Consider the following 22,166-nt stretch of genomic DNA (forward strand, 5'->3'; position numbering starts at 1 on the left):
TAGGATGCTGCCTGGATTAGAGGGCATGTGCTATCAGGAGAGGCTGGACAAACTTGAGCTCTTTTCTCTGGAGCGGCGGAGGCTGAGGGGTGATCTGTTGGAAGTGTATAAAATGATGAGGGGCATAGATAGAGTGGACAAGCAACATCTTTTTCCCATTATTGAATGATCGAATACCAGAGGGCTTGCATTTAAGGTGAGGGGGGTAGGTTCAGAACAGATATGAGGGGTAAGTTTTTTACTGAGGGAGTGGTGGATGCCTGGAATGCGTTGCCTGATAGGGTAGTGGAGGCAAATTCATTGGGGGCTTTTAAGAGGGGCTTGGATGGGCACATGAATGAGAGGAAAATAGAGGGATGTGGGCATTCTGTAGGTAGGAGGGAATAGCTATGTCAGCACAACTTTGTGGGACGAAGGGCCTTTTCTGTTCTGTACTGCTCTATGTTCTATGTTCTATGTTCGCTCTCAGTGACTTGTATACAAAGGCAATCAGCATATTTGTCTTATCTTGGCAGACAGCTTGGATATAAGAATAGAGGCATTTTGCTCCAATTATATTGAGTCCAAGGGAAGTATATCTGGAATATTGTGTGCAGGTCTGGTCTGCCTACCTAAGTAAAGATATACTTGCAATGGAAGGAGTGTAGATACGTTTCACCAGATTGATGCAACAAACAAGACACTGGAGGAACTCAGCAGGTCCGGCAGCATCTGTGGAGGGAAATGGACAGTCGATGTTTCAGGTTGAGACCCAGTTTCTTGTGTCTTCTACAGATTGGTTCCTGGCATGGCAGGTTTGCAGTGTACTTAATGTAGTCAGAACTTGAGTTCAGAGAAATGAGAGGTGAAAAATTGATAATTCTTACTGGCCTTGACAGGGTAGATGAAGGTACAAGATACAACCCTTGGCTGATGTATCTGGACTATAAGTTACAATCTCACAATAAGGGAGCAGCTCTTCAGAGCAGAAGAAGGTTCATCACCCAGAGGGCAGAGTATATTCAAGATGGACGTTCATGGATTTTAAGAAATTAAGATAAGATTTCTTTATTAGTCACATGTACATCGAAACAGACAGTGAAGTGCATCTTTTGTGTAGAGTGTTCTGGGGGTAGCCTGCAAGTGCCGCTACGCTTCTGGTGCCAACATAGCATGCCCACAACTTCCTAACCCATATGTCTTTGGAATGTGGGAGGAAACCGGAGAACCTGGAGGAAACCCATGCAGTCACGGGGAGAACGTACAAACTCCTTACAGATAGCGTCAGGAATTGAACCCGGGTCGCTCACGCTGTAATAGCATTACGCTAACCGCTATGGGGATATGGAGTTAGTTCAGGAAAGTGGTGCTGAGGTAAAATATCACTGTGGGTCTTTTGAATGGCAGAGGAGGCACAAGGCGCTGAATGGTGTTACTCTTATTTCCACTTCTTAAGCTCTTGTCAGGGTCTACCTGGAGATTGCTGTTTGTAGAAACACAAAGGCTTAAAACTGCTGAACAAATCTTGTTTGCTAAAGAGATTTTAAAAGCACTTGTGTGGTTATCAAGTCCCATCTCAAAGTCTAATGCTATTTTTATGACTCAATACAGTTTAGATCTGTTTAAGGAACTAAATACATTACAGCACAATATAATTCTGTACACATGGATGGAGAAAGGGCAATGCTTTTTGCTGTTATTTTGAACAGAAAATCCATCCAGTTTCCTGTGCAGATTTCACCCCAAAGCAAAATAAACACTGCATTTGATTAGCTAGTTTTAGTTTAGATGCTCGGTTTCTTTCATATGGTAATCAGGAGTGGAACTCCAGTTGTTTACAGAAACTTTAAAGGAACCTCTAGAGATCATCAATGAAATATTTACATGAACTTTGCAGTGTCCTTGGCTTATTGTGAAGCCAGGAGTAGTTTAGATGCTCCCTCTGTCTCCCTAGTGACACTGTGGACTGCTGTGACCTGTAATCACCTGTCCATTTGCTTTTCCCACCTCTCCCAACCAAGCTGAATGTTGGGGCCAGCTAGTGGCTATTTGCAACTCATTGTCACAGTCAGATCCTTCCTGTACAGACAAAATATCATCCCCAACGCACACTGCCCTCGGGACAGCTGCAGTGGGGAAGAGACAGTCACTCACCTCTTTGCAGACTGTGGATTTGCTAAGAGGGTGTGGAGACGGATGCAAGGTTCCATGTCCCGGTTCACCCGCAGCAGCTGTGTAACAGAGAACTCTCTGATCTACGGGCTGTTCCAGGGCCACACACCACAGACATCAAGTGCTGCTCGGTGAAAGACACTTTTTAGTCTGTCTGAAACTTGTTGGTCTTCCAGTACAGCGAGATGTCCGTAAGGGAATGCTGCCGATTGGCACATTCCAGGCTGCAGGAGGACGTGCTGAGGGACGCACTGAAGCTCGGTGCAGCCAACGCAGAGGTCTGTGGGGAAGGACCACAGTCTGGGCTCCTTCCGCTACCGCACTTGGAGGGGCTGAGTCGGGTGGGGGAGCCCCTCGAGCAATGAAAGGGTGCATCACCCCAGGGGGCCACATGAGTGGCAATGGTGCTGTGATTTTAAAAAAGTGTTAATGTTACTGAATGTATTAACCATGAATGTCTAACCAGAAGGGCGATGTAGGCTAATAAACTATTGTCTCATGGATTTATTGAGGATGAAACATATCACAGGAGATTGCAACCCAGGCTTACAGGGGGAGATGAGACGATAAATACATGGGGTATGGATGGTACATCTTGCAAGCAAAATACCAGAAGAGCAGAGACGCTATGACCAATCAGGTAGCTGATCATGCATCTACAACAGTGGACACTGTTGATACCTTCTTGTCTTTATCCTCAATTGGAGATGTAGTCAGAAGAGGAGTCGATCTAGTTAATCAATTCAAGAAAATATGTTCAATGGATTATCTGAGAACATTCATACACAGCAATAATCATCTAAATTCCGAATCTGTGAATTAGTAGTGGTTTAAGTGATTTGAGGATGGAACTGTGATTTGTGATCTTGGACATTAACTTGTAGTACAGTTAAGGTTATTGCTAAGGCCTGTCAAATGTGTAACACAACCTCAGTAAAGCTATAAAATAAACTCCTGGTTGCCTGTCTTGGTAAAAATCTGAAAATGAAACCAGGGGACTGAGAAGTTGAGAAAATATCAGGCTTTTTAGGATAAAGCAAGATTACTGACACGGAAGCCTTTCACCAAATATAAAATCTCCTCCATTTCCCGCATAAAATGAAGCCTTCAATTTGACACTGCTGCCCAGTTTTGGGGCAATCCCTGGGTTTCTACCCCTCCCCTATCCCTTTCATGTTGTTATTGCTGTACATTCAAAGAAATGAGATTCCCTTTCAACAGTTCTCCTTTTCTCCTCCCCACTCCTGCTGTAATGTGTTCCTTAAAACTATTCTTGTGAACAAGCCTTGTCAATCCTCCAATTTTACTCCAATGGCAGATACGTTAGGGACACTTAAGAGACTCTTAGATAGACACATGAATGACAGAGAAATGGGGAGGTGTGTGGGAGAGAAGGGTGAGATAGATCTTAGATCAGGATAAAATGTCGGCACAACATTGTGGACTGAAGGGCCTGTACTGTGCTGTAGTGTTCTGTGTTCTATGTTACCACTATTAGTTTTGAGTTAATTCTCATCTGTTGTATATCTGTTTGCAACCTTGGCTACTTGCCAGTGTATAAGTTCTAAGAAAATGGGATTAGTGTAGGAATAGTGGAAATGGATGCTGAAAGATCAGCATGGACTTGGTGGGCTGAAGGGCCTGTTTCCATACTGTGTGACTCGACGAATCTCTGACTCTGTGCTGTTGTATCAGACCAAGGGGAGGAATTGGTAGCATATGAAGTGCCAAATTTGTCGTGTCTTAAAGATGAAAGATTTAATGATTGACTCAAAATATTCTTCTGACCTCTTTTTAACAAACATTTAAAGTACAGATATAGAGTACTGTGTGCAGTTTTGGGGTCCTTATTTAAGAAAGGATGTGCTGACGTTGGAGAGGGTTCAGAGAAGATTCACTAGAATGATTCCATGAATGAGAGGGTTAACATATGAGGAACGTTTGACAGCTCTTGGGCTGTACTTCTTGGAGTTCAGAAGAATAAGGGGGGGACCTTATAGAAACATTTCGAATGTTAAAAGGCCTGGACAGAGTAGATGTGGCAAAGTTGTTTCCCACGGTAGGGGAGTCTAGTACAAGTGGGCACAACTTCAGGATTGAAGGGCGCCCATTCAGAACAGAGATGCAGAGAAATTTCTTTAGCCAGAGAGTGGTGAATCTGTGGAAGTTGTTGCCACGGGCGGCTGTGGAGGCAAAGTCATTGGGTGTATTTAAGGCAGAGATTGATAGGTATCAGAGTAGCCAGGGCATCAAAGGTTATGGTGAGAAGGCAGGAGAGAGGGGCTAAATGGGAGAATGTCTCAGCTCATGATAGAATGGTGGAGTAGTTTTGATGGGCCGAATGGCCGACTTCTTTGTCATGGTCTTATGGTCTTATTTAAGCTACAGGGGTGTCAAGGAGAACAAGGAGAGATGGGAAAAACAGGACTGAAACCAAGACTGGATCAAACATTATCTCACTGAGGGGCAGAGCAGGCTTAAGGGGTAGACTATTCCTGATCTGCTTCCTTATGTTTCTATCTTTACCTTGAAGCCAATGTTGCAATGGTTTTTAAATTTTGAAAATAAACTTTATTCATAATAAAAAATATATACAGAAGAATAAACAGTGCAAACCTTTTTGTTCAGTTCTGGTCGCCTCATTATAGGAAGGATGTGAACCTTGAAGGTGCAGAGGAGATTTACTAAGATGCTGCCTGGATTGGAGAGCATGTCTTATGAGGAGAGGTTGAGTGAGCTAGGGCTTTTCTCTTTGGAGAGGAGATGGATGAGAGGTAACTTGATAGAGGTCTACAAGATGATGAGGCATAGATCAAGTGGACAGTGAGAGACTTTTTCCCAGGGCAACAATGGCTAACACGAGGGGGCATAATCTTAAGGTGATTGGAGGAAGATATAAGGGAGATGTCAGGGGTAAGTTTTTTACACATAGAGTGGTGGGTGTGTGGAACGCACTGCCGGCAGAGGTTGTGGGGGCAGATACATTAGGGACCTGAGTGTGATACTTTAATATTTAACTATTAAATCCAAGAGGAGACTTCTACAGTTCCTGTTCAAATGTCTTTTGCTGTTTATAACTGAAGACATTTCCAACATGTTTTCCAACATGCTGCAAGTAAGTTTTTCATTGCCTGTGCATACATGTACTTGTGCATATGACAATAAACTGGACTTTGACTTTGAAAGTAACCCCCTCTCTTCCTCTCCACATAGCGCCTGTCAGCAAAGAGTGCCAGTCTAATTTATTAATACCATTAATACAGGTTGGCAGCAAAGTCAAATTATTCACGTTAATTATTTTCCAACAAGTTTATAAGTTCAAAGGTTCCAATGTCTTCAGATAATTTATATATTAAATAGCACAAATACGATTAGCATCATCAGAATTAAAATCAGAAAATATTGTAGTTAGTCTTATTGACAACATCTGAAACCATGGATGATGACTAATATTACGGTAGTGTCACGGTTTGCGTAACACTATTACAGTGTCAGTGACCCAGGTTCAATTCCAGCCGCTGTCTGTAAGGAGTTTGTACGTTCTCCCCATTTCTGCATGGGATTCCTCTGGGTGCTCCAGTTTCCTCCTACATTCCAAAGACGTACGGGTTAGGAAGTTGTGGGCATGCTATATTGGCGCCGGAAGTGTGACGACACTTGAAGGCTGCGCCCCAGAACACTCTACGCAAAAGATGCATTTCACTGTGTGTTTCGATGTACATGTGACTAATAAAGAAATCTGATCTTATCTTGCTATAAACAGTCTCAAACCACTCATATTCTCCAAGCCAGTATTTTGTTGGATTGTTGTCACCATGTTTTACGGAGGTGTTCTTTCCTTCAATGTTTTATTCATCCCTTCTACTATTCCAGATGGCTGTGGATTTTGAGCAATGTGTCATTTTCCCTCATGCCCAAGAGCTACAGTGTGGTCAACTCAAGTTGTGTTTATCGTCAGACGCAAAGTATGTTTATGTACAGATGCAATGAAAACTTACTTGCAGCAGCATCACAGACACATGAGCGACACAGCATTCACAATAAAAACATAAATTATACATAAATTACACATGAATTGTACAAGAGTTATACAAGTAAGGACACAATTAGAACCAAAAGTAATAAACAAAGTTCATTGTAGTGCAAAGTGGCCAAAGTGGTCTCATAACCTGACAGGTAAAGGGGTTCCCTCCTTGGATACATTGTGACTTTGCACCTTATTGCACTGCACTTTCTGTGTAGCTGTGACACTTTACTCTGTACTGTTATTGTTTTTACCTATACTACATCAATGCAGTCTGTACTAACTCAATGAAAGTGCACTCTGTAATGAATTGACCTGTACGATCGGTTTGTAAGACAGGTTTTTCACTGTACCTCGGTACAAGTGATAATAATAAACCAATACCAATACCAATACCTTTGGGATAACTTCCCTCACCATAATTTTAGTGGCAGCTGACACCGTGGCGTCTTTACTTGGGAGTGTCTCTGCCCATTGAGCCTGTCAGAACAAGACCATGTCTGGTCCATCAGCATATTCGATCTGAATACACCACTTCTCTGGGTTGTCCTGGGGGTGCCTTCACTTAGTGTGGGGTGGGATTGTAGGTGGCACATTGGGTGATTATCACAGTACACCTCCATGTCCTCCCTCAGGTGAAGACACATCATGCCCAGGTGGTCTTGGGGCATAGATAGGGTGAATGCACAGTCTTTTTCCCAGGGCTGGGGAATCAAGAACTAGAGTGCAAAGTGAGAGAGGAGAGATTTAAGAGGAACCAGAGGGGCAACTTTTTCACCCAGAGGGTGGTCAGTATATGAAACGAACTGCCAGGGGAAGTGGTTGAGGCAGGTGAGAACCATTTTCCCAATTCCAAAAACTGGAACAGCTTCCTGGTCTTCCCAGGTAACTCAGATTGACAATAGATTTTGGCTCTGTTAACTGCTCCATCTTCTGGTTAATCCCTGACAGAGGAAGAGTCAATCTCCCGAGCTGTGCATGGTTATGTTTTCATCCTGCAACCTCAGTCAGCAGTATCTCCATAGGTGAATGACTCATCCGTAAAGTCACATCCACATCCATTGTGGCCCCTTAAAACCAGAAAGTTAATTTGCGTTGATCCTCTTCTCATAAGAATGGACCAAAAACCCATTCGAAATATCCAGTACCACAATCCCACTGGTGGTGCTTGGGACCGAACCATTTATTACATAAGAGAATAATTCTGCTTGGAAAAAATAACTTGGAAAAAAATGTATACATCACCTCCTTTTGAAAACAGTTCCATTATGAGAAGTAAGAAAAACTTGGCTCCAATTTAGACAAAATTAATTCTGAGAAGCGTCTTCAATAAATTCCTCCAATCTAAGGGAAAAAAATGTTAAATGTAAATTGGTAAATTGGTTTATTATTGTCACATGTACTGAGGTACAGTGAAAAACTTTGTTTTGCATGTGATCCATACAAATCAATTTATTACAACAATGCATTGAGGTAGTACAAAGTAAAACAAAAAGAGAATGCAGAATAAAGTGTTACAGTTACAGAGAAAGTGTAGTGCAGGCAGACAATAAGGTGAAAACCATAATGAGGTAGATTGTGAGGTCAAGAGTCCTTCTTACTGTACAAGAGGTTCATTCAATAGTGTTATCACAGTGGTATAGAAGCTGTCCTTGAGCCTGGTGGTACATGCCCTCAGGCTCCTGTATCTTCTACCTGATGGAAGAGGAGAGAAGAGAGAATAATCCGGGTGGATGTGGTCTTTGATTATGCTGCCTACTTCCCCAAGGCAGCAAGAGGTAAAGTCCATGAAGGGGGGGCTGGTTTCTGTGATGCGCTGGGCTGTGTCCACAACTCTCTGCAGTTTCTTGTGGTCATGGACAGAGCAGTGCCGTACCAAGAAGTGATGCATCCAGATAGGATGCTTTCTATGGTGCATCAATAAAAGTTGGTTAGTGTCAAAGGGGACAAACCGAATTTCTTTAGCCTCCTGAGGAAGTAGAGACACTGGTGAGCTTTCTTGGCTGTGGCGTCTACATGGTTGGACCAGGACAGGCTATTGGTGATGCTTACTCCTAGGAACTTGAAGCTCTCAACTCTCTTGACCTCAGAACCATTGACGTGGACAGGTGCATGTGCACCGCCCCCTTTCCTGAAGTCAATGACCAGCTCTTTTGTTTTGCTGACATTGAGGGAAAGGTTATTGCCATGACACTATGTCACTGGCTTTCTATCTCCTTCCTGTACTCCGACTCATCGCTGTTTGAGATATGGCCCACTACGGTGGTATCATCTGCAAACTTGTAGATGGATTTATTATCACAGACTTTGATGACCTGAAATTTGTTGTTTTGCAGCAGTAGTACAGTGTGATGACATAAAATTACTATAAATTACAAAAATAAATAAATAGTGCAAAAACAAAATAGAAGGTAAAAAATTAAAGTAATAGTTAACATTTAAAGAATTAAAACTTAGCTTACAAGTTATGCATAGGTACAGTTTTTATAAAGTAATAGCATAAAGAAAACATGGTCCAACCAAGGCTATCAATAAAAATTAATGATAGTATTAGATCATAAAGAAAAGCTTGGCATGTTACCAAATAAAAATCTATAATCCTGAGGAATTGGAAAAGACCAAGGCATTCACAAGGAACAAAAACGTAGAGCACAGGAGTGGTGAAAGGAAAAACCTAAATAGATTGTAAATGCTTGAAGAGATATGTAAAAAAGTTGTTTAAAGTTGATTTGGGTCCCTCATAAACTGAGGCAGGGGAAAAAGGAGAGAAATTAAAACAAATATTTTGTATTTTTCTTCATAAAAGCAGACTGAAAACCTTAAACTAGTGTAGAATAATAGGTTTAGAATAAATGACCAGAAAGAAATTCACACTGGTTAAAAAAAAGTATTGAAAAGTAATGGGATTGAAAGCCAATAAGTACCCCAGACCCAATGACCTGCATCCTAAGGTTCTGGAGGTATTGGTTACATTGGTTGTAAGCTTCACATGGACTCTTGAATGTTTCCCACAGATTGGAAGTTAGTGAACACAATTCCATTACTGTAGAAAATAGGAAGAGAGAGAGAACACAGGAGCAGATCCCATAAAGCAGGTGGGTCAATATCAGTAGCAGAAAAAATGCTGAAATCTATTATTAAGGGAGTAATAACAGGGTACTAAGAAAAAAAATAATAGGATTGAGCAGAGTCAATGTGGCTTTAAAAAGGGAGAAATCATGTTTGAAAAATCTGTTGGAGTTTTGAGGTGGTAACTAACAGAATGGGTAGAGCAAGCCAGGTGATATGGTACATTTGGACTTTCAGCAGATCTTCACTAAGATGCTGCACAAACACAATTCAAGGGCATGGTATTGGGGTAATATCTTGGTGTGGATTGAGGAATGATTAACGGATAGGAAACAACTGGAATAAATGGGTCAATTTCAGGTTGAGACATTGTCCCGCTTGCAATGCCTCACAGATTGATGCTGGGATCCTGGCTGTTTACAATAAGACCATTAGACCATACAATATAGGAGCAGAATTAGGCCATTAGGCCCATTGAGTATGCTCTGCCATTCAATCATGGCTGATTTATTTCAACCCCATTCTCTTGCCTTCTCCCCAACACCCTTAACCGCTTTACCAATCGAGAACTCATCAATCTCTTAAATACACCCAATGCCTTGGCCTCCACAGCCATCTGTGGCAACAAATTCTACAGATTCATCACCCTTTGGCTAAAGAAAATCCTCCTCATATCATTTTTAAAGGGATGTCTCTTTAGTCTGAGGCTGTGTCCTACTAATGGAAACATCCCCTCCATGTCCTGTCTATCCAGGCCTTTCAGTGCCCACAAGGTTTCAGTGAGATCTTCCCTCATCCTTGAACTCTATTCAGTACAACCCAGAGACATCAAACGCTCCTCATACATTAAGCCTTTCATTCCTGGGATCATTCATGTGAACCTCCTCTGGACGCTCTCCAGGGCCAGCACATCTTTCCTTAGATGTCGTGCCCAAAATTGCTCACAATATTCCAAATGCAGTCTGACCAACACATTTAATTATGGGGATATAATAATAACAAAATGTATGATTTGGATGTGTGGATCAAGTACATTATATCAAAGTTTGTTGATGATAAGAAAAAAATCTTTGTGGCAGTATGGACACCAAAAAGACTTCATCAAGGCTTCAGGGAGATAAAGGCAGGCTAAGTGAATGAGCAAGGACATGGCAGATGGATTGCAATGTGAAAAAATACAAGGTCATCTGATTTTGGTTGAAAAGAGGACAGGATTATATTTTTAAATGGTGAGTGTTTGAAAGATGTTAACTTTCAGTGATTCCTATATATGCACTCAATTAAGAAGGAAAATGGTTTGTTTGCCTTTTTGGGAGGAAATTTTGAGTGCAAGGGTGGAGTTTTCTTATCAAGTTATATGACAGGGTGTGTTGTGACAGTGACTAAGCCACTGGAGACTGAAGCTGGTGGATGTGAAAGGTCTTTATCCATCATGACAAACAGGCATTCTCTTGGATACCCTCTCAGTAGGATCTCTCCAAATTTAAAGTACATTCAGCTTCTAAACTTTAAAGAACAAATAAAATTCAATAAAATTTCAATAGCTACAATGACACTGTTTACTTCAATATTTTGAGTCTGACAAACAGTTCCATTGAATTACATATTTCCAATGGGAGCACACTGTACCCAACAAGACACCTTTGAATGTTCAAGCACCTTAGACAAAGTAATTCACACAGATGGTCTAAAGGCTTCGGCAGTCAGAACCTAGACACTCAAAATTAGTGTTGTGCGGGTTAACTCTCTGGGTACACAATTATTGATAGACAGAGCAAATATGCCAATGTTTGATGTGCTAAGTGACAAAATAAGACTGGTCTGGAACCTTCCTTGATCTCAATCGTAATGATGCAAAATAACTGAAGGTGTCTGATGTCTGGCTTGATGTAGGGCAATTAACATAGCCCCAATTGTCTTACATTTGGCCAATGCAAATGAGGACATCTCATAGTCATCTCAGTTTGCAAACCATAGAAAAATAGGGGGTTATGTGGGAGGAAAAGGTTAGATAGACCTTAGAGCAGGATAAAATGTCGGCACAACATTGTGGGCCGAAGGGCCTGTACTGTGCTGTAGTGTTCTATGTATTTATATCTCTTGAGAGGCCTCCTGCTGCAGGCCATGAGCTTGTGCTCTGTTTTGTCACAAGGCTGTGCTTTTAATTTCAAAACTGAATACTACTTGTTGTTTGCATTTGAACTGGTTTTTGAAGACTTGATTCTCTCCTGTGTATTAATATCTGCTATCCACATAATTCCTGAAGGATCTCCAATGTCCAACAATCCCGAACAGAGTCTACTCCTGATAGTTCTGCAACCTTGAAGACTATCCTGGTAGGCCCATTGTTTCTGCTTGCTCTTGCTATTCTTTTTTGGCAGTCTCGATAAAGGGTCTCATAGGACATAGAACATTACAGCACAGTACAGGCCCTTTGGCCCACTATGCTGTGCTGACATTCTATCCTACTCTAAGATCTACCTAACCCTTCCCTCCCACGTAGCCCTCCATTTCTCTAACATTCATGTGGCTATCTAAGAGTCTCTTAAGTGTCCCTAATGTATCTGCCCCCACAACCTCTGCTGGCAGTGCGTTCCACGCATCCACCACTCTCTGTGTAAAAAATTTACCTCTGACATCCCTCTTATACCTTCCTCCAATCACCATAAAATTATGTCCCCTCCTGTTAGCCATTGTCGCCCTGGGCAAAAGTCTCTGACTGTCCACTCGATCTATGCTTCTTATCATCTTGTACACCTCTATCAAGTCACGTCTCATCCTCCTCCTCTCCAAAGAGAAAAGCCCTAGCTCGCTCAACCTATCCTTATAAGACATGCTCTCCAATCCAGGCAGCATCCTGGCAAATCTCCTCTGCACCCTCTCTAAAGCTTCCACATCCTTCCTGTAATGAAGCGACCAGAACTGAACACAATACTCCAAGTGTGGTCTAACCAGAGTTCTACAGAGCTGCAACATTACCTCATGGCTCTTGAACTCAATACCCCGACTAATGAAGGCCAACACACCATACGCCTTCTTAACAACCTTATCGACCTGCGTGGCAACCTTGAGGGATCTATGAACATGGACCCCAAGAATCCTCTGTTCCTCCACACTGCTAAGAGTCCTGCCATTAACCTTGTAATCATGCCTTCAAATTTGATCTTCCAATGTGTGTCACTTCACACTTTTCTGGGTTGAACTCCATCTGCCTCTTCTCACCCCAGGGCTGTATCCGTCTCGACCCAAAACGTCAGCTGTTCACTTCCTTCCACAGGTGCTGCCTGTCCCGTTGAGTTCCTCCAGCACTTTGTTTGTTGCAGCATCTGCAGACTCCTGTGTCTCCTATTCCCGTTTGTATAATATGGTGACTGGGCTTTTCCTACAGACTTTCATGGACTTCACACAGGAGGTTCTCATCAACCAACCATCCAAGAAGAAGAACAACATTTGCTGGAGCTCCCAGTCTCTGTGAACAGTGCACGCAGATGTGTATCTCATCAGTAAAGCAAACTGCAGAATCCTTAAAAAAACACTGAGCCTGAACCAGTTTGTTTTCAGTAGACAAGTAGATATAATCTTAAATCACATACAGATAGCAAATTAACAAACCATAGATAAAGAATAGATTAAGAAAATAAGATAAGATAAGATATCTTTATTAGTCACATGAACATCGAAACACACAGTGAAATGCATCTTTTGCGTAGAGTGTTCTGGGGGCAGCTCACAAGTGTCGCCATGCTTCCAGCGCCAACATAGCATGCCCACAGCTCCTAACCCGTATGTCTTTGGAATGTGGGAGGAAACTGGAGCACCCGGAGGAAACTCACGCAAACACGGGGAGAACGTATAAACTCCTTACAGACAGCGGCCAGAATCGAACTCGGGTCGCTGGTGCTGTAATAACGTTACGCTAACTGCTACACTACTGTGTTGTTATTATAAAACTCTGTAGCCAACAACCCTTTGGAACGCATGAACATAATAAAGAAAAGAGAAACAAAGGACTACAGATGCTGAAATCTGGATGGAAAGCACGATGACGCTGGAGGAACTCAGCAGGCCGGGCAGCATCCGTGGAGAAAAGCAGGCGGTCAACGTCTCTGGTCAGGACCCACTTCAGGACTGAAGATAGGAAAAGGGGAAGCCCAATCTATAAGAGGGAAAAGCAGAGCAGTGATAGGTGGACAAAAGTGGAGGGGGGAGGCGGGGTGGGCACAGGGTGGTGATAGATAGATGCAGGTAGATCCAGGGACCCAACAGTCTTTTCAGGTGACATCACCTCCATCCAAAAACCCTGATAAAGAAAAGGCCTCACTGCCCCTTGCACCTTTTCCACTGTCCCATTTTCACCTTGGTATGTGCCTTTAACGTCCTGATTTCTGTTTACTCCTACATTATCCCTAGTGTTTGGAGGCATATAGAAAAAAACTGCAAATGCTGGAAATCTGAAACAAAAACAGAAAATACTGGAAAAACTCAGCAGATCAGGCAGCATCTGTGAAAGAGAAACAGAGTTAACCTTTCAGAGCAGATGACGGTCTCACACTTGAAACGTAGAACATAGAACAGTACATCACAGAAGCAGGCCCTTCGGCCCACAATGTCCATACTGACTAATTAACCCTGTTTCTCTTTCCACAGATTGGTAGATTAATTGGTAAATTGATTTATTATTGTCTCATGTTCCAAGGTACGGTGAAAAATCTTTGTTATGCATGCCATCCATACAGATCATTTCATTACAACAGTGCATCGAGGTAGTACAAGGGAATGCAATAGCAGAATGCAGAATAAAGTGTGACAGTTACAAAGTGCAGTACAGACAAACAATAAGGTGCAAGGCCATCTGAGAGACATGGAACTTAGATTTAAAAGAGTTGACCAATTATAATAGAAGCAATGAATAGATCTGCAGAGAGCAGCTTGCAGTGAGTCGCCGTGTCTGGCGCCATCGATCTCTTATTAGCGTTATTTCAAGTTATAGAAAACAAAACAATTGCCACCATTTTGAATGAGGGTGCTTTAGATGCAGCAGCTGTGGTTGACGCAAAGCTGAGGTGTCAGATGAGAAGTGTATCCAACTCTCAGCTCAGATCATTACTGTAGTCCTCTTGACTCAAGACATCACCAGCTAGCCATCAGCATGATCTGTCCATTATCTGTGGTATCTAACAATCATGGACCAAAGTGCATTGTTCCTTCTAATTCTCACAGCTAGGTCATCCTTTTAAAAAAATGTGATCATACATATTACAGTAACAGTTGATAAGTATAAATTTTCCAGTATGTCTTGTCTTCCCATTTGAATTCACATTTTGAATTTTGAAGCTACAAACAATATCACCAACATCATGCAAACAGTTTTGCAAGTGTTAACACTACTCTTGCATGACTGGTCTTTATGTAGGATGCTGCCTGACCTGCTGAACGTCTCCAGGATTTTCTGTCTGCTTTGAAGTTTTTATTTCTTAGCTCCACCCAAACGAATTTAACTTCCTGATATTTTGAGCCAAGATCCTTTCTCTCTGGAGACACAAGAGACTGCAGCTGCTGGAATCTGCAAACTGCTGGAGGAACTCAGTGGGTCGAGCAGCATCTGTGGGAAGAAAAGCCAGTCTTGATGCAAGGTTTCAACCTGAAACGTTGACAATTCCTTTCCTCCCACAGATGCTGTTCGACCTGCTGAGTTCCTGCAGCAGATTGTTTGTTGCTCCTTTCTCTCTACTTGGTGATCCCATTGTGCCCATCTCTACTAAAAGTTAAGTAGCCTTGAATATTTATTTCCTGACCTTGTAATCATACCTCTGCACTAGTGGTTTGGCCTCACGCATTTATCCTATTTTTGATTATTTTACCACTTTTCCCTGCACTGAATCTGTAACTGGGTGCCCAGAACAGTGCACAATACTCCAAGTGTTGTCTCACCAATGATTTGTACAGTTGGAACATTATCCATGTTCTTGCTGTACACACACTTTTGTTCAAATCCTTAGCTATAGCTCTTGTTACTCATTTACTATGCAGTCCAATTCAAGGGAAATGTATCCCAACAAATCAGTTCCCTCCTTCCCAGAAATGGTGCCTCATGAAAGGAAACCCATTTTTTGGACACGAGTTTTTGAGTCATACATTCAATTGACCCAATGTCAATTTAATAAGATTAAGATATCTTTATTAGTCACATGAACATCGAAACACAGTGAAATGCATCTTTTGCGTAGAGTGTTCTGGGGGCAGCCCGCAAGTGTCGCCACACTTCTGGCACCAACATAGCATGCCCACAACTTCCTAACCCGCACATCTTTGGAATGTGGGAGGAAACCGGAGCACCCGGAGAAAACCCACGCAGACACGGGGAGAACGTACAAACTCCTTATGATAGTGGCCGGAATTGAACCTGGGTCCCTGGCGCTGTAAAGCGTTACGCTAACCACTACACCAGCGTGCCTGCCCTCTGCACTATCATGCCTGCCTCTACACTACTGTGCCTCCCCAATTTGCACTTGATTCAGGTATTAATCCAAGAAAAGAACAGACATCAAAAGTGTTGCAAATTCTCAGCAAGTCAGTTAGCGTCATGGAGAGAGAAACAGTGTTAACATTTTTTTATCTCCAGAACTGGAAAATCTAGAAAACAGACAATTTATTAAGTTGTGAAGAAGGCGAACTAGTGAGGTAAACAAAAGTAGTGTTTGTGAGGGCATAGGTTTGAGAGGAAGGAGTTTTAAAGGGGATTTGAGAGGTAAGCTTTTCATACACACAGACTGGTTGATATCTGGAACATGCTGTGAGAGGAGATGGCGGAATCAGTTACAATTACTACACTTAAGAGACATTGAGACAGACACTTAAATTGGCAAGGTATAGACGGATACAGTCCTAATGCAGGCAAATGGGAGGCTATGTAGATAGATTGAAAGGTCAGCATGGAAATAGTGGGCTGAAGGACCTGTTTCTGTGCTGTACACCTCTACGGCTCCATGAGAAGATGACTGATGTAGAATTGTGTTGGCTGTAGAAGAGAAGATGGTGAAGGCTAATCTATAAGGAGGAGGTTTAGATAGAGAGAGAATCAAAACAAGACACAGTGGATCTGTGGGATAGAGAGCACGGCAGATGCTGGAAATCTGAAATAAAGGAGAAAGCCAGGAAAGCCCAGTAGGTCAGGCAGCATCTGTGGAGGGAGATCATTTAGTAACATCAGAAGTGAATAGGGCTTGAAAAGCCAAAAAAAATCTGCTGGTACAGGAAGTCTGAAACAAACCCAGAACATGCTGCAAATACTCATCAGGCTAAGCAGTATCCATGGAGAGAAATAGGGTGCTGAGAGCCTTGGACAATGGCACCCCCCCTTTTCTTCCCCAGTGTGAAAGATCATAAACTCAAAAAACTAATAACCTCTGTAGACACTGCCTGGTCTGTCCAGAATCCCAACATTCCCCACTCTTACACCAGAACTGGCCAGTGCTTTCACAAACTGGAAAGTGGTTATCTGAAATGGAGGAATTCAATATTGAGCCCTGAGGTCTGTTGTGTGGCGCATGATTGAAGATAAAACATAATAGCCTGAAAGCACGTACCACCAGGCTCAAGGACAGCTTCTATCCCACTGTTATAAGACTATTGAATGGTTCCCTAGTACAATAAAATTGACTCTTCACTTTATAATCTACCTCATTAAGGCCTTGCACTTTATTGTTTACCTGCACTGCACTTTCTCTGTAGCTGTGACACTTCACTCTTCATTCTGTATTGACTTACCTTGTACTACCTCAATGCACTGTGTAATGAATTCATCTGTATGAATGGTATAGAACAAAGAACAAAGAACACTACAGCACAGTACAAGCCCTTCAGCCCACAATGTTGTGCCGACACTTTATCCTGACCTAAGATCTATCTAACTCTTCCCTCCCACATCGCCCCCTATTTTTCTATCATTCATTTGTCTAAGAGTCTCTTAAATGTCCCTAATGTATCTGCCCCCACAACTTCTGCCGGCAGTGCATTCCACACACCCACCACTCTCTGGGTAAAAAAAATTACCCCTTATACCTTCCTCCAATCACCTTAAAATTATGTCCCATCATGTTAGCCAATGTCGTCCTGGGAAAAATTCACTGACTGTCCACTGGATCTATACCTCTTATCATCTTGTACACCTCTATCAAGTCACCTCTCATCCTCCTTCTCTCCAAAGAGAAAAGCCCTAGCTTCTCAACCTATTCTCATAAGACATGCTCTCCAATCCCGGCAGCATCCTGGTAAATCTCCTCTGCACCCTCTCTAAAGCTTCCACATCCTTTCTATAATGAGGCAAACAGAACTGAAAACAATACTTCAAGTGTGGTCTGACCAGAGTTCTATAGAGCTGCAACATCACCTCGCGGCTCTTGAACTCAATACCCCGACTAATGAAGACCAACACACCATACGCCTTCTTAACAACCCTATTGACCTGCATGGCAACCTTGAGGGATCTATGAACATGGACCCCAAGAATCCTCTGTTCCTCCACACTGCTAAGAGTCCTGCCATTAACCTTGTATTCTGCCTTCAAATTCGATCTCCCGAAGTGTATCACTTCATACTTATCCAGGTTGAACTCCATCTGCCACTTCTCAGTCCAGCTCTGCATTCTATCAATCTCCTGTTGTAATCTACAGCAACCTTCCACAGTATCCACAATACCACCAACCTTTGTATCCTCAGCAAACTTACTAACCCACCCTTCCTTATGCAAGACAAGTTTTTCACTGTACCTCGTTACAAGTGACAGTAATGAACCAATTCCAATTCCAATTCCAATATTTCACAGCAGTGTGCATCAAATAATCTTTGGTATATTTTTGCAATATCCTAGGTCATGTTATTTATGGACTGTGAGTTTAAGTTATTTTATATGTGCTACTTCACATTTAAAAGATGCTGTGCTGAAGTTTTACCTCAGCCAGTCAGGTTCCAGACAAACTCAGTGGGCAAATGTAAGAGATAACTGCTTACAAAGATTAAGAATACATACAGGTTAAAAAAAGTAAAACCAAATTCAACAAGTAAGTATTATTAATGAAATCACCCTTTTACTCACCAAAACCCACACTGCTTCAACAAGGCACTCATTGAACACTGTACTTTGTACTTTGAAACACACTGTGGCTGAGCAGGATCTGTAAACTTGTATAGACATGTGCTGCAGGTTCTGAGTCAGTTTGTCAATTCTAGCTGGTGACATATTTACCTGGGAGGATGGAAGACTGCAGGCTCAATGGATATCGCCTCTCCATTGTATTCTGACTCATCTTCCAATCGGGTAAACAACAAGTATGCAACACTTGTTTGCAGAAGCCACATCCAATTTTTTATTTTTAACAAAGCACGATGCTAGTTCCAAGTCCTAAAATGTAAGCAAAAAAATAAGATGCTTGAGGAACTCAGTAGGTCAGGCAGCATCTATGGAGAGAATTGGACAGTTGACCTTTAAGGTCAAGATCCTTCATATGGACTGAAAGATAGAAGGGAGATACCCAGTATAAAAAAGTGAAAGGAAGGGGTGGAGCAAGAGCTGGCAAGCGATAGGTGGATCCATGTGAGGAAGGGTGATAGGCAGGTGGAGGAGGGAAGAGTGGAAAGGTGGAGGTCACAAAGGGTTGAAGATGATGGAATCTGATAGGAGAGGAAGGTGGAGCCTGGAATCAAGTGAGGGAGGGTAACCAGTGGGAGGAGTTTGTGGGTGATGGGCAGATTGAGTGGGTGGAGTTTGTGGGTGATGGGCAGATGGAGTGGGAGGAGTTTGTGGTGATGGGCAGATTGTGGGTGGAGTTTGTGGGTGATGGGCAGATTGAGTGGGTGGAGTTTGTGGGTGATGGGCAGATTGAGTGGGAGGAGTTTGTGGGTGATGGGCAGCTTGAGTGGGTGGAGTTTGTGGTGATGGGCAGATTGAGTGGGTGGAGTTTGTGGGTGATGGGCAGATTGAGTGGGAGGAGTTTGTGGGTGATGGGCAGCTTGAGTGGGTGGAGTTTGTGGTGATGGGCAGATTGAGTGGGTGGAGTTTGTGGGTGATGGGCAGATTGAGTGGGGGGGGAGGAGAAGAAGAAACTGGGGCAACACACACAAAATGCTGGAGGGACTCAGCAGGTCAGGCAGCATCTATGGAGGGAAATAAACAGTCGACATTTCAGATCGAGATCCTTCATCAGGACTGGAAAGGAAGAGGGCAGAAGCCAGAATAAGAAGGTTGGGGGAGGGGGAGGAGCACAAGCTGGCAGGTGATAGGTGAGTCCAGGCGAGAGGGGGAAGGTAGGTGGGGAAGGGAGGGGAGGGGGGAGATGTAAGAAGCTGAGAGGTGACAGGTAGAAGAGGCAAAGGGCTGAAGAAGGAGGAATCAGGCAGGAGAGGAGAGTAGACCATGGAATAAAGGGAAGGAGGCGGGGAACAGGTGGGCAGATCATGACGATGGGGCAAGGGAAAGAGAAGGGGTGAGTGGTCCACAGGAATGAGGGAAAACAAAGGGGAGGGAGAAAGGGGGAAAAAGGGGAAAAAGAAGGGAGGAGTTACCGGAAGTTAGATAAATCGATGCTGACGCCATCAGCTTGGAGACTACCAAGGCGGAATATGAGGTGCTGTTCCTCTAGTTTGCATTTAGCCTCATCCTGGCAGTAGAGGAGGCTACTGTCGTGTGGGAACATAAAACATAGAACATTATAGCACACTACAGGCCCTTCAGCCCACAACGTTGTGCCGACATTTTATCCTGCTCTAAGATCTATCTAACCCTTCCATCCCACATAGCCCTCCATTTTCTTATCATTCATGTGTTTATCTAAGAGTCTCTTCAATGTCCCTAATGTATCTGCCCTCACAACTTCTGCCGGCAGTGTGTTCCACACACCCACCATCCTCTGTGTAAGAAAACTTACTCCTGACATCCCCCTTATACCTTCCTCCAATCACCTTAAAATTATGTCCCCTCGTGTTAGCCATTGTCGCCCTGGGAAAAGTCTCTGACTGTCCACTGGATCTATGCCTCTTATCATCTTGTACAGTATTGAGTCACCTCTCATCCTCTTCTCTCCAAAGAGAAAAGCCCAAGCTCACTCAACCTATCCTCATATGGGAGGTAAGTAAAAAGGCTGGCAGCCGGGAGATCCAGACAGCTATGGCAGATGGAACGCTGGTGCTCGGCAAAGTGGTCACCTACTTTGTGCCTGGCCTCCATAAAATGTAAATATATTATATTTCTGTAGGGATAAGACTGAATGCCAGAATAGGCTGAAGAGCAGGGTAGGTGGTAGACTCATTATATTACTGATGTAATATCTTAAAAGCTGGGCAAATAACTATCGAGATATATGTTCAAATATCACAATGGAACTGGGAGTTGTGAATTCAGATAATTTATTAAAATATTGGGTCTGGAATGGTGGGGATCGCTGACAATGGATGTCACCTTCTTGAGACATCATCTCATGTAGACGTCCTCGATGGTGGGGAGAGCTGTACCCGTGATGGAACTGGCTGAGTCCATTGCTCTCTGTAGTCTCTTGCATGTCTGTGATGTGGTGTGTGTGTGGTGTGATATGTGTGTGTGTGTGTGTGTGTGGTGTGATATGTGTGTGTGTGTGTGTGTGTGGTGTGATATGTGTGTGTGGTGTGATATGTGTGTGTGTGTGTGTGTGTGTGTGTGTGTGTGTGTGTGTGTGTGTGTGTGTTGTTATTCTTGTATTTGAAGATTACAGCAGTACAAACGTGAGGTCATGAGTTTTTATCAATATTAACACCAGGTCCGTGGTGACTCACTCCAGGTAGTTTCACCCTTCTCATCCCTTCCACTGCTGTCATGATGTTCATTCCAGGATTTATTAACTGGCAATAACACATTCAGGTTAAAAAAATGAACTTTATTGAATCAATGCAAGAGCTAACTTGCATGAAGCAAGCAGTTACGCTATATCGGTTACACACACGTCCCTGGCCCAGTTGATAGACAAAGGCCCGGCAGACTGAGGACTTCAGTCTCTTCATTTGCTTCTGTGTTTCAGTCTCTGTTCTTCTTCACTTTCTCCCTTCTCATCCTTCTCCTTGCTTTCACTCTCAGTGAAGTGGTTCTGTTCACAGCCAGTATCTTTGTCCTAGGGTCAAAATGTCTAATACTGGAGGGCATTCGTTTAAGGTGAGCGGGGGTAAGTTCAAAGGAGATGTGCGGGGCAAGTGTTTTACACAGAGTGTGGTGGGTGCCTGGGATGTGCTGCCAGAGGTGGTGGAGGAGGCAGATACAACAGAGGCGTTTAAGAGGGCACATGATTGTGCAGGAATGGAGGGATATGGATATTATGTAGTTAGAAGGGATTAGTTTGGTTAAGTAGTTAATTACTAGTTTAAATAAATTAAAAATTAAAGTTAAAAATTAAAGAGGACATCTTCAATCTCTCACTGCTGCAGTCAGAGATTCCCACCTCCTTCAAAAGGACATCAATCATACCAGTGCCCAAGAAAAGAGTGAGTTGCCTCAATGACTATCACCTGATAACATTCACATCTACCGTGATGAAGTGCTTTGAGAGGTTGGTCATGGCTAGAATTAACTCCTGCCCAAGCAAGAACCTGGATCCACTGCAATTTGCCTACCGCCACAACAGGCCTACAGCAGACGCAATCTCACTGGCTCTCCACTCGGCTTTGGAGTACCTAGACAACAGCAAAACATATGTCAGGCTGCTGTTTATCAAAGAGGGACACGATGGATACTGTGGGGTGGTTCCCTGAGTAGACTGTCCAGACCATCTGGCAGAACACCTCCTCGCCAGAACTCACCTACAAGCACCAAGACCTCATTTGGCTGGCGGTGACAGGGGCCCTCCCAGTCAGATCCTTCCTGCATGGTCGAAACGTCACTCGCAGCATGCGCTGCCCCCAGGAT

The 22,166-nt window shown here is 43.2% G+C and overlaps 1 protein-coding gene across 14 annotated transcripts in view; it reads right to left on the minus strand.

The window, feature by feature from the left end:
- The window catches only part of LOC127567526 (uncharacterized), a 54,454-nt gene extending 35,690 nt beyond the window's left edge, over positions 1–18,764 (minus strand). For 3 of the 14 annotated variants that reach the window (XM_052010531.1, XM_052010532.1, XM_052010524.1), the window contains exon 1: positions 18,489–18,764. In XM_052010531.1, coding sequence (XP_051866491.1) covers positions 18,489–18,549 — 61 coding nt within the window. In that variant the 5' untranslated portion in view covers positions 18,550–18,764. Of the gene's footprint in view, positions 1–2,832; positions 2,882–7,420; positions 7,520–7,776; positions 7,871–14,670; positions 14,847–18,338; positions 18,402–18,488 lie in introns of those variants that run through there. The other 11 variants (XM_052010534.1, XM_052010530.1, XM_052010526.1 and 8 more) reach the window with 11 other exon arrangements.
- Positions 18,765–22,166: the final 3,402 nt, after the last annotated feature.

Source organism: Pristis pectinata, chromosome 2 (assembly GCF_009764475.1).
Source record: "Pristis pectinata isolate sPriPec2 chromosome 2, sPriPec2.1.pri, whole genome shotgun sequence".
NCBI classification, from domain to species: domain Eukaryota; kingdom Metazoa; phylum Chordata; class Chondrichthyes; order Rhinopristiformes; family Pristidae; genus Pristis; species Pristis pectinata.